Source organism: Carassius carassius, chromosome 50 (genome assembly GCF_963082965.1).
Source record: "Carassius carassius chromosome 50, fCarCar2.1, whole genome shotgun sequence".
Taxonomy (NCBI): domain Eukaryota; kingdom Metazoa; phylum Chordata; class Actinopteri; order Cypriniformes; family Cyprinidae; genus Carassius; species Carassius carassius.
The window spans coordinates 17828277-17841326 of NC_081804.1; the positions used below are offsets into that span (position 1 = coordinate 17828277).

At 39.7% G+C, this 13050-nt stretch overlaps 1 protein-coding gene across 3 annotated transcripts; it reads left to right on the forward strand.

Annotated features, from left to right (window-relative positions):
* The first annotated feature begins 294 nt into the window (after window positions 1–294).
* Window positions 295–12373, forward strand: nfatc3b (nuclear factor of activated T cells 3b). 3 transcript variants are annotated; one of them, XM_059546384.1, is made up of 10 exons: window positions 295–741; window positions 2014–3154; window positions 3302–3464; window positions 4321–4520; window positions 5147–5319; window positions 5798–5938; window positions 6093–6157; window positions 6298–6424; window positions 8891–9682; window positions 11991–12373. In XM_059546384.1, the coding sequence occupies exons 1-10, from the start codon at window positions 654–656 to the stop codon at window positions 12056–12058; spliced, it is 2958 nt and encodes a 985-aa protein (XP_059402367.1). In that variant the 5' UTR covers window positions 295–653; the 3' UTR covers window positions 12059–12373. The 3 variants fall into 3 exon arrangements, with proteins under 3 accessions (XP_059402367.1, XP_059402368.1, XP_059402369.1); XM_059546385.1 differs by having other exon boundaries at window positions 8894–9682; XM_059546386.1 differs by having other exon boundaries at window positions 6093–6148.
* The last annotated feature ends 677 nt before the right edge of the window (window positions 12374–13050 follow it).

Genomic DNA, 13050 nt, shown 5'->3' on the forward strand with positions numbered 1-13050 from the left:
GTCAAAACCTTGTAAGTTGCATAACTAGACAACATGCTGGGCATTATTATGCACAAATGATGGCCAAAAATGCTGTATAGCATACACAAACCAATTGTGTATTAACCGGAATATTTTAATAATGCATGTACATTGACAACAACAGTGTCATAGAAGTCTCTCTCTCTCTCTCTCTCTCTCTCTCTCTCTCTCTCTCTCTCTCTCTCTCTCTCTCTCTCTCTCTCTCTCTCTCTCTCTCTCTCTCTCTCTCTCTCTCTCTCCCCCCCCCCCCCCCCCCCCTGAATTGTTCGCTTCCTCTGCGAGTGTTTGCCGTCTGTCAGATGTCGTGACGTCACGTCTGGAGTCGCGGGGTGAAATGTAACTTTACTCTCTCCATCATCTACATGTGCGCGAGACTTCAGATCAACACCAAACCCAGCATGGGATTATTAAACGCAGCGGGAAGTCGACAAAGTCCGAGAAGAAACTGCATCAAAGGCTCGGTCTAACCAACTTCTGAGAGCCGTGTGTTCCGGGTTTTCGAGCTGACACCATCTCGTTTTGTCAACCAAAGTAACGCTTGTAGAAAGTTGGGAGTGTTATTGCGTTTGCGCACGCATGGACTTGTTTGTTTTTGTAAATTAATAGGAAGTAGAGCTGAGGTCTCTAATGCAATGAGTGCTAACTACAGAGAGGAGCTGGACTTCAGGCTGATGTTCGGGGAGAGCAGCTGCACTCATCCGTCCCCGCTGGGACACTCAGGTCTGTGTGCGACTTTCAGGGTCACTTGCGCTCCGATCCTAATCAATGAAGCGCGCGCGGTTAAAAGGGGAGTTGCGTGTCTCTGCGTCGAGAATGTTTTTACAGAAGTGGCCATGTTCGGATATGTTATGAGTTAATTAAACTGTGTTTCTAAATACTAAAGACACTTCCTTATCTCGCAACATCAAATGTAGTAGTTCGTGTAGTTGACGCGCATAAAGAGCAAGGTCAAAGTATAATAATCATGCCAAACATTTATATATTTATTTATATATATATATATATATATATATATATATATATATGCAAACATTTTCTGTAAAGTTCCTTAGATTCCGTGTGAATTTTCGAGAAGCATATGTAAGCATATGTTACTACTACCCTACATACTGTATGCGGTTATAATTGTTAATGCAAGTTACAATGTCCACTGTAATAAAACTTCCCCAATCTGTAGGTAAACACGACTGATATAATGGTTAGACTCACAGTTAATCACCTTTCAAGGTTTTATTGCTGTACATTTGACTGTTGAAGCTTGAGTGCAATGAAGGTGTATCACATAATGTTAGACAGATAGTCTTATCAGTGTGACAGCATCCCTAGCTCGTGTGTGTGTGTGTGTGTGTGTAATAGTTATGGTTCGCTACTAAGGATTATTTTTAAAATGAGTACATTTTGCTGCACGACGTCACTGAAATAACAGCCTACTGTAGATTGGATATAAAAAATATATAATAAATAAAATGTACACAATTCATTAGTGCACATTATCATGGAAAAAATCATAATCTTTTAAGTAGCTTCATCTTGTGTTTAGTCATATAGTCAGAGTTGACTACAGGATAAGATTAACCAAGGTGGACACCAATGACCTGATCGCCTGTCATTTGGCACAAAGGAAAGCTTTACAGAGTAGAGTCTGGAGTTGAATGAGTTCTTATCTCCTCTACAGATCACTATGGTGAATGTCTTAATATAATAAGCCATTTTTAGAAATGCAAGCAATTCCCAATGCACAGAATCAAGCCACACCTCATTACAAAAATGAGGGGAAATAAATCACTTTATGTGAACGGAGTCATGTGATTTCTTGTTTAAAAAAAAAACAACAACAACACATACTGGCTCTGACTTTCACCAGATAATGTCCAGACTGCAAATCGCGGCAAAAGTCTGTAGTGTAAAAAAGTTAAATGACACATGGCATGAGCCAGGATAGGCATAGTAAGTGGTCTTGTGTTAAAAATAACCCTTTCCCTGTTACTCTAGAATCCAGAGCGGATGATGATGCCAGCTGCTACCCTCTCTTTCCTCCTGGACCTTACCATCCCACAGAACAGCAGGAGAGCTGTGCAAACCCATCTTATTGCACCCCTCACCCTGATCCCCTCCAACCCATGGAGTCTCCCAGCTGGGTATTTGACTGTCCTAGCATCCAAATCACCTCTATCCCAGCCAACTGCCATCAGGACCTGGGCATGCACCAGTTGGACCAGTCTGCAGGTGCTTGTGGAGAAACTGGTGCTGGGTCCCTCTTCCTGCCATTGGATGCATCGTACAGGGACACGTCCTCACTGTGTCCCAGCCCCTGCAGTAGTTTGTCCTCCCGCAGCTGGTTGTCTGACGCCTCGTCCTGCGAATCCTTCTCGCACATCTACGATGACGTGGAGGCAGAGTTGAATGAGGCAGCCGCTCAAGTTCTGCTGGCTTCTCCTCTAGTGTCGCCGCTGCCGTCTCCTCTGCCGTCCCCACTTACTTCTCCCCAGGCATCTCCTCAAGTGTCCCCGCTTGTCTCTCCCTTTGGTTCTCCGGGATGTATGGCTGCATATGGAGATGATCCTTGGTACCGTTACCAACAACATCATCAGCAACCTCTACAATATCATTGTGCCCAGTCGCTGTCGCCATTTCAGTCGCCCCGCACCAGCGTCACTGAGGAAACATGGCTCAGTCCCCGTCCACACTCCTCCTCCTCACGGCCCTCTTCTCGGCCAACCTCTCCATGTGGAAAAAGACGGCATTCCAGTGCAGAATTCATTCCTGGTTCTGCATCTCCTCACCTTTCCCCCAACATAACACCATCTCATTCTCCTCGGGGGAGTGTCACTGAGGAGACATGGATGGGAGGAGCCTCATTTGCACCCTACCAGACCTTCCCATTAGAGTTAGACATCCCATCCAAAACAAGAAGAACGTATCAGGCCAACCACAACCAGGATCAAGTGGCTCGGTTGCCTGGACAAGAGGACTCAAGTCTTCAAGACCCAGGCCTTGCAAATCCATCGCTGAACTCAGCCATAACCATGTCCCTCCCCAGTTTAAAGAAAGAGGATATAGTGGAACATTTCTTAGCCGTCCCAACACAGTTCCCTTGGGTTAAACCCAAACAAGTCAGCACCCCTTTATACAGGTAAATTGCATGTACATATAGGACTCAGTTGTTCACCTTTTGGTTTTGAACAAGTGTCGGTTACATAATAGTTTTCGGCCTTGTTGTTCCATCGTTTATGAACCTGTTGGGGCTATAACAAAGGGTGTCCTTCTTTTTCTTACTCAGGTCCACATCTTTACCTCCTCTGGACTGCCCTCTGCCCAGTCAGTTTGGCCAGTGTGAGTTAAAGATGGAGATCCAACCTAAACCTCAACACAGAGCCCATTATGAGACGGAGGGCAGTCGAGGGCCCATTAAATCAGACTGCGGAAGACACCCTGTAGTTAAGGTCAGAGTTTGCACCAGATCTCAGATTAGCCTGTTATGATTTCCCCCACAGTTGAAAGTTCATCTGAAAATGGGAGTGAAAAACCTGTTTGAAAACAGTCATTTTTGCAATTCCATCTGGTGCCACTAATAAATTGTAAAGGGAATTTCTTACATATGATTTATTGATTGGGGTTAATTATTGAAGGAGTATTTCATCCATCATTAGCTACTTTTCTATGATGTTTTTGTTCATCACACAGCGTGCCATCTGTATAGTGCACATTTTGTTCACTGAACTTGAACAGCAGTTTTCATTGTCCTGAGAAATTAAGAAAGGTTTGGCTCCATACCTAAAGGTCATCTGACATCTGCTCTAGCACAAGACTCAAGTACCAGATTACTGTCCGGGTGTATTTAATTATTTGTGTTGATATTATAATATTAAATTGTATGTGATTAGATAGTTTAGATAATTCTGAATTAATAATACTTGAATTTACATATGCGAGAAGCAGAGATATATCTGATTCATGAGATAAATATCAGCCAGTCTTATGGACAGAAATTTTGATCCAGTCAGCTTGTGGGATTTTTAAGGGTAATGTTACATGTGTTGGTCTGTTTGTTTACCCTAGCTACCTATGACACAAATGGCAGACAATTTTTGCCATTAAAGGAGCTTCTCAGAGATAATCACATGTAAAACTAGAAAAGGAGAGTACATTTTTGAGTGTTGGTGTGAAATGGGCTGCTTTGAGTACTTAAGGAGCTATAGAGCGTTAAAACGGTGATGGATAGACAGATGCATCTAGGAACGATTCATTTGGAATCACCAGTTGTCTGTTTACTCATAACTTTTCTTCCTGCCTCTGTAGCTGATAGGTTATAATGAAAAACCCGTCAGCCTGCAGATGTTCATCGGGACAGCAGATGAGCGTTACATCAGGCCACACCTATTCTACCAAGTGCACAGGATTACTGGGAAATCCGTCGCAACGCCGAGTCAAGAGACAGTGATATCCAGCACCAAAGTTCTCGAAATTCCTCTCCTGCCTGAAAACAATATGTGTACCAGGTACCTGTCAACAAACAAACCTCTGATTTACATGCACCCAGCCCGGCATGCATCGTAGACAGAGCTTTTTTGCATAAATTATGCATTGACATGGCTGACAGTTTAGTCTTTAGTCTTCATATCATGAAGATGGCAGCTCTAAATTGAAAACATGTGAAATTCAGAACCGTTTTAAAGCTACCCTTCATTTTTAGAAATTTCAGAGATTAAAATAGTACTTTTAAATCATTTTAGATTTACACTCAATGATATAATTCTTATATCAGAACCCTATTAAGGCTTTTTTTACAAAGAGTTTATTACATCATAGAACCCGACTTGATGTGATCACATAAATGATTTTCATATCATTTTCATGAACATCATACCGGACCGGTGTTTAATAGAAACCATATTTGGATGGTACTGACTAGATGCAAGTCTCATGAATATACGGACAAAGTGAAATGGCTTAAATGGGATTTACAGCTAATAGTTAAAAGTTGCTCTGGGCCACTGTCAGCAAACAGCACCATTTATGTCACTCTTTGGTTTCATTTCAATAGATAACTGCACTTTTGTTAAATAAACAGAGGTTAACTGACTGTAATATTTAATGGTTGCCTTTTATCACGTTTCCTTGAAAGCATTGACTGTGCTGGGATCCTGAAGCTACGGAATTCAGACATCGAGCTGCGGAAAGGCGAGACTGATATCGGGCGTAAAAACACCCGTGTGCGTGCTGTGTTCCGTGTCCACATCCCTCAACACAATGGAAGAGTGCTGTCACTGCAGGTGGCGTCCATACCTATAGAATGCTGTGAGTTTTTTCTGTGATTATGTATTTGAAAGTGACGTGACATACAGCCAAGTGTGGTGACCCATACTCAGAATTCATGCTCTGCATTTAACCCATTCAAAGTACACACACACACACACACACACACACACACACACACACACACACACACACACACACACACCGTGAACACGACTTCCCCATTTTCTATGTAAACAATTTTGGTGGAGCATTTTTTGGATACAGAGTGAATATGCCCTGTGAAGATGATGTCAGTAAAATTATTTGTCCATTTCCTCAAAAGAAGAAATAGACATAATTTTCATTAAGCTAAAAAAAAAAAAACAATTGTCAATTTTTCCCTACATGACATACGATAGGACAATGACATTGATGATGATGAAGATTTAGTAGACTGACAGCTAAAAGCCTCAAAACATTATCAAGCCATATTGATAAACATTTCCTCAGCAACTGACTGTCATTTTCTGTTGACTAGCTCAACGATTAGCTCAGGAACTTCCCCAAATCGAGAGCTTTAGTCCCGCCTGTGGATCTGTGAATGGAGGAGAAGAGATGCTTATAACAGGCCAAAACATCAATCCAGAGTCAACAGTTGTCTTCCTAGAAAAGGGCTCTGGTACGTGAAATCATCTTTTACAATAACTATTCTCACAATTAGTTGCTCTGCTGTAATTAGGAGCTAGTTTTAGATCAGTAGTCTTGCGATTTGCTTTGGATGATAGTTTATGTAATAACAAAAGAGCCTTTGTATTGCCTTTTTTTCATTCCAGATGGTAAAACACAATGGGAGGTTGATGTGAGGGCTTTACAAGAAAAGAGTCAACATGTAAACACAGTATGTTTATTGATTTTGTAATAAAACACTGAAATCCCTCAAACTCTTCTAACAGCATAACATATGTGCTTTACGCTTCCCATTGAGATCTATTATTACAAGTGTTTCTGAAGTTTTCTCGTGTTCCCATTCCTGTTTAGACAAGCTTAGTGGTAAAGATTCCTCCATACTACAAGAAAACCACGGCTTCCTCCACCCAGGTGCAGTTCTATGTTAGCAATGGCAAGAGGAAGAGAAGTGCCTCACAGTTCTTCACCTATCTGTCAGGTAACTGCTAGCCAACAGCAAGAGGAATTCTGGGTAATACATAAACTTCAGTTAAAAATGCGGATGTACATGATGCAGTAATATCTACTAGTTCTAGTTCAACAAGATGTGATTATTCAATAATGAATAGTCTTTAGGAATGTTTGCACAGTTTGCCCAGAAGCAATTAGTAGAGCATTTATGTAGATCCAGAATATATGTTATTCTTAAAAAAAAAAAAAAAAGCTCTGATAATGGTTACTGACACAACTCAAATTGATGAAAGATACCCTGTTTCCACCTGGCGTTAAGATGCATCTTAAGTCAGCACTAACGGTGTAAAAGAAAGACGTAAGATGATCACTGAAACCACACATGGAGGTAGTCAAAAACGCACATGATCACATTGCTTTTGTAGTAGAAATACTGTCTGTCCAGATCACAGAGAAGTACCTAAAATGTGTTCGCCTGGGATGTGTTGTGAGGTACAGGTAGCGCCCCAAAACAAGCATTCAGTGGGGTGCGGTGGCATTCTGAAATCAGGAGGCCCTTATTTACTTATTTATTTTTTTATCACATGTAAATTCCTGTCCCAGGCACATGTTCTTGGTTAAATAAGCATTATTAGCACTACTAGAAAAGGAACAATGTAATTAATATTCTATTTATTAAAGCCAAGTATGAATCTCATCAAGTTTTACATTTATTTCAAAACAATAACTCAAGGCAGTAACACTTTAATCAATATATTTTATTTGTGAAGTATGTTCAGCCATACTTTTTTAGGAGTTAACGTTTAAATATTTTTTAATTATTCGGTTCATCTGTCATCAAAGCTCAGTAAATATTGGTCACAGACATGGAGATTTACTTAAAATTTGACCAAGCTAATTACTCACTAAAAACTCCCACAGATCATGTTTTCAGGCCATTTCAAGTCTTATTTTGAAATAACAATGTAATAATATATCTAAGTGTGTGAGTTGTTTACTTACTTTTTTAAATGAGTCTTCCCATTAATGATATTAAATTTTCATTTAGACTGATTCGTGAATGCAGGAACACAAGAGGCGGGATTAATCACATGAACCAATCACAGCCGAACATAACCAGTTATATCCAATCATATCGCGATGGAGGCATTCCCTCCTCTCAAGTGTCTCTACCCCACTCGTTCGGCATGCTTTAGGGGGTCTGTTAAAACTCAATGGGCTCCAGGGAGGCAAGCCTCCTGCTGGTGTTGTTGTTGGACAGTGTTTCTTTAGAAATGTATTTAAAAGTTATATTTTGCAATATTGGCGTTGTTTTATTTTATGCACTACATATTTTTTCCTCATGCAATATCTGGAGGAGGCACTGCCTCCCTTAACTCCTCGGAGGAAATGTCCCTGGCTGCATTGTACCAAAACATTGATCCTTCAGTAGTATTTGTGCGTTGTACCTGGCACTCGTGTGAAAGTGATGTAGAGTAATCAGAGGTGAGAGTCTCTGTGTAATCTGAAGCTAGTGATCACGGGAGAAACATGGTAATACCAGGTGGAAACGGTAAAGCATCTCGGTTGACCACTTATGATCAGATCATCTTAATAACGGTCTCAAATAGAACTCAGAGAGAATGTCCTGTGTAGCATTCATTGTAGCAGCCTGCCAACTTGTAAAAATGCCAATTTATAAGTGATACAGTGTGTATAGAAAAGAATTAGCTCCCTTTATCCCTTTATTTCCCTATCGGTAAGCCCCGCCCCCTTAGAGCGATCTCTGATAATCAAACAGTTGCTAACTGTCTTACAATGACAGCTGTCAGTGTGAAAACCTTGTCCCAAGATGTTTTTGATCAATTTTGGACACAGAAGCACCACCATTCAAGTAGGACTTAAATGTGCCATAGAGGGTCATCTAAAAGATTTTAAAATAAATATTGTGGGTATTATTTTGAAAGCGAGGGTTTATATATCACAATGCAAGTGGGAGAAGTCTCATGTTAGAATCGTCATAAGCGAATCACACACACCAGAAGCAGTCGAGGTGTTCAGGGTTTCTGAATACCAGGGTTGAAACAGAAGGTCTTCAGTAAGGTGGCCCTCCATGAGCAGGGTGTCTATCAGTGTAGAGGCGGACCCACGGGTGTCCAAACTTGTTCCTGGAGGGCCAACGTCCCTCAGAGTTTAGCTCCAACCCTAATTAAATACACCCCAGCCAGCTTATCAAGGTCTTTAGACTCACTAGGACCTTCCAGATAAGTGTGTTTAAGCTCAAAACTCTGCAGGACATTGACCCTGGGCTAACCAATCTTGTAGCTTGTAGTTAGGGAAATTGGATTCGTTTATCTGTATAAAGCACCATGTGCTCAGAGATCACTGTACAACTGGACTGATTTAGTTCTCGATTGGTCAAAATTGTATACCAATTTTTAAAAAAAAATGTTTTCAGAAATGAAGAAATGCTCATAAAGCTAATCTGTAATGTGCTGAACATCCTCCTTCCAAGCAGTGCAGGTGAAGCAAGAGTTTGGCATAAGGACGGACCTTAACACCAATGAACTTGGAGGGCAGCATCCTTCCTCCCCAGCAGGTCTCATCACCACCAGAGACCCGATTGCTTCAGATGAGGTCCAGCCTCTTGAGCAGTGGCTGCTGTCCGAAGGGACAGTTTGTGATCCGTCTTCCATCCATCTCAGTTACTCACCTCAGGATCCTTTCTATCTGAGCCGCTCTCATCCAGCAGAAAGAAGCCTTAACTCTGAAGCAGATCTTCACCCTATGTTTCACCCCTCGTTGGTGGATTTCAACAACCCTTTCTACCAAAAACCTCAACAGGATCTGTCTTACAAAGAACAACCTAGTCTTCCAATGGTTGGTGGCTCACTGCAAGGCTGCAAGTCATCCCAAATCTTAGCAGAGCAACCAAGGTCTCAACTAGGCAAAGGATACCAAGGCATACCTACAGAGCACAGTCAAAATCTCCACAACCTTGGCCCAGTCTCAGTGTCCAATACATCTGGTCTGCACACTGTGGATCCGGTGCAATTCCCACAGTCTTCATCTTCCCAGGTGCTTCCTCTTTCCCATCAGCCTACTCTTGCCAAAGTGCCTTCTAACTCACCGTCTGTCAGACAGAGTTTGATGGACCCTCAACCTTCAGGTGCATCTCTTCAGGAGTCCAACAAAAGTTTCAGTATGTCACAAGATGGAGAACGCCTTAACATTAAACCGGAACCAGAGGAAGAGAAAGAGCTAGCCTTTCAGTCCATAGGCCAACAGGATATCACTCTTGATGATGGTAAGACTCCAAGGAGAACCATTTTAAAGCAATGAAGTTAAGTGGGCAGAGTTGATTACCGCAGAAATGTATTTTGACAAGCAAAACTAGAAACTAGGGCAAGTGATTTCCCAAAATAAACAACAAAATATCACTTTTTCAAAGGTCTGGCCACAATAATTAATAGTAAGTCTGAAACAGCAATCCCAATTCTACAAACAAGATTTAGTCAAGTTTACTGCAGAAGCGACACGTTTTTGTATAGAGGACAAACACACCAGCTTCACATTTCTGCTTTTAAACTTGGTAATCAAGATTATGCCAAAGATGTTGACAAGTTCACTTTTAGTGATCCAGAAATAAGGCAAGCCATTAAAATTTTCAAATCACCAGCAAGTATTACTGTGATTGTATCAGTTTATTCCAGACAATGTTATGTTTATATGTAATACACACGTAATGTGTCTCATGCTGGGACAATAACTCACCCCAAGCTACAATAACAAAATATGTGCTAGCTTTGTTGCTAGCCAGGCTTTTTGTTTACTCTCAAGAAAAAAAACTAGCAGCTGCCACCCCTAGTGTCTGGAACCTGTTTAGTGTGGGCCTAATTATAGTCCACTGTCCCGCAGTGTGATGGGCAAGAGGATACTGGCATTGCATGAGTCACTGAAAGAGCTAAATATACTGCCAAGGCTAATCCAGCACTAGTTTTACACCGCTGTATCATGACAGTTTTACATTCTTCACATGAGATCTTGCTGCAATTAGCCTGGAAGAAGCACATGGCTTTGACTCAACTTGATCTTTGTTAATGAAGCTGTTTATTTTGCTGTGGATAGAATAGTATTGGATAATTGGTATTAAAGGCAGGGTAGGTAAAAAATGTATAAAAAACTTTTTTTCCAAATTTGTTTAAACTTTATTTATATATCAATACATAATTAAAATGTAAGTACTCTGAAAAAGAAAGTATAAAAATCGAGTGTCCGTAGACCTCTCACGACTGTTTTAAAGACAGCTCATTATTTCCATTCACTCCACCCCCTCCCTTCTGGGCTCCTTCCAAAGCGTATGTATGATACAAAATACAAAAAGAAAGATTTACCTGTCCAGCAGAAATAAAGCCATCAAGGAGCCCCTTGAGTTCCCTCAGTTCTCGCCATCGCTGGAAAGCCACGCTGATATTAACTCGCGTTTTATTTCTTTGTTTATCCAAAGACTTTTTGTTCATTGCCTTTTCTTGTACTGTTATTGTCTTCCTTTTTTTGCCTGGTCTGCCTTCACTAACTGCATAGGCCGGTACTGTGAATTTTGCTTGCTGTTTCTCTGCCATAGTTTTGGTATTCCTAGGATCCGTCCCTCTTGAATTCGTCAAATCAAACGTGCGCGCGCAAGTGGGCAGGTCATGTGTGGCAAAAGGGTGGTTGCCATGGTTGCGAGAGAGTGACAGTCGCCTAAACCAATCCTATGTTTCGTCCCGAATGGAAATAATGAGCTGTGTTTAATACAAATTAAACGGTCTAGAGTCACTCGATTTTTATACTCTTTTTATCAGAGTACTTACATTTTAATTATGCATTGATATATATATAGAAAGTTTAAACAAATTTGGAAGAAAGTTGTTTATACATTTTTTACCTACCCTGCCTTTAAGTTACTAGTTATTCGTTTTTAGCAGAATGAGATGCATAGTGTAATATATTTAGACTGTATAAATAAAATATATATTACATACAATCTAATAAATTACATTTAGTGTGTTTTATACATTTTAAAATATACATATTTTTAATATAATGGTTAATAAAATGTTGAATAATTATTTTTTTATTATTAAATATAGAAAGTTTGGGATTAGATTAAATATTAAATTATATATAATTTCTGTCCTAGGGTTTGGCTAATTATGAACATAAATATCAATCATTTAAATGTGCTATATATATATATATATAGCACATTTATATATATATATATATATAGAGAGAGAGAGAGAGAGAGAGAGAGAGAGAGAGAGAGAGAGAGATGTCTTTCAGCTTCACTCAAAAAGATTCTTGTCCAAATGCACAGCTTCCTTTTTTGACTGAGATATATTTATAGGCCACACTGTATACTGTGTTTCCCGTTTCATATGGTTAATGGATGTCATATTGTAAATAACTTCTTGTGTGTTTAAAGTGTATTAATAGATTTGTTTGGTTATTGGAAAGTCAAAGAAACACGGTGTATTTCAGAAACTAGTTGAAGATTGGGAAAGAGAGAGAGAGGTTCAGAGGTTCCCAAACATTTCATACTAAATTATTTGCTTTTTTGTTCTCCTTTGCAGTGAGTGAATTCATTGTAAGAGACTTGTTTGAGACTCCAGATTCAGAGAGTGCTGACAGTCTGCAGTAAGTCACCTCATGGACCAAGTGTCCCACCGTTAGAAGATCAATAGAAACTATGCATTTTTAATAGGACTTCAGTACAGCTGCTGAACTGATCGTCAGAGAATTGGATGGACATCTCATTGTAACTGTTTTGCTCTCAGCATCTCACTTTACTGCACATGTAGAAATGATTTTCTATAAGCCACCATGTACACAAAGCTTTCAGCCTAATAGAGGATGCATTCAATCAAGGAAATTATATAATTTTTTCCTCTAAACTGAGCATATCAAATGTGAATGTAAAATATTGACGAGTCAGTGTGTGCCTTAACCAGACCGGCCTTTTGGAAAAAAAAATGTCTTCAGTTTTCTCCTTTTGATTGTAAATGTAAAATCAATTTTTTTTAATTATGATAATCATAGGAAGCTTGGAATAAATTATTAAAATATGCATCAATGAGCATATAAAGCACAATCTCATGTTTGATCTGTTAAGTGTTCACTGTAGCTGTTAGCATTTCATTAGATACATTTCTCATACTTTTACCATTGCTTGATAGTCTTTTGAAATGTCTTTGTATTTATGAATTTTTACTGAACATAAAAGACATTTTGTGACAATCTTCAAGGACTCCTAGTTTTTATTATTATTATAAAAAAAAAATGAATAGGCCTAAATTAATTCATGAATTAAAAAATGAATTAGTTTTAAGCCAAATAGTGTGCTTATAATGAGCTTATGGTTAAAACATTGTCCATAATTTGTGTGCAGTTCCCCAAACAAGTACCACAGGCTACAACGGGGACTAAAATAGCACCAATATCTTTTATGTAATCAACAACAAAATAGGAATAACAATCTCTTTTAAATGTGGCTGTGGTTAGCGTGGCTGTGTTTTGTAAGGGTAATATGGCTTGTAGTCATAGGTGCTATTTATAATGTTTCACACTTGTTTATGATTACGTGAGAAGCCCCGCCTACTGTCACATAATCACCGGAAGTTCGCCCGATGACGT

What these genes read in the sequence shown, in the direction of transcription:
- nfatc3b (XM_059546384.1), top strand. Translation starts at nt 654, where the DNA reads ATGAGTGCTAACTACAGAGAGGAGCTGGACTTCAGGCTGATGTTCGGG. An exon ending in GAAAACAATATGTGTACCAG is followed by an intron (nt 4,521 to 5,146) that starts GTACCTGTCAAC and finishes TTTCCTTGAAAG; the next exon opens with CATTGACTGTGCTGGGATCC. An exon ending in AGAGTCAACATGTAAACACA is followed by an intron (nt 6,158 to 6,297) that starts GTATGTTTATTG and finishes ATTCCTGTTTAG; the next exon opens with ACAAGCTTAGTGGTAAAGAT.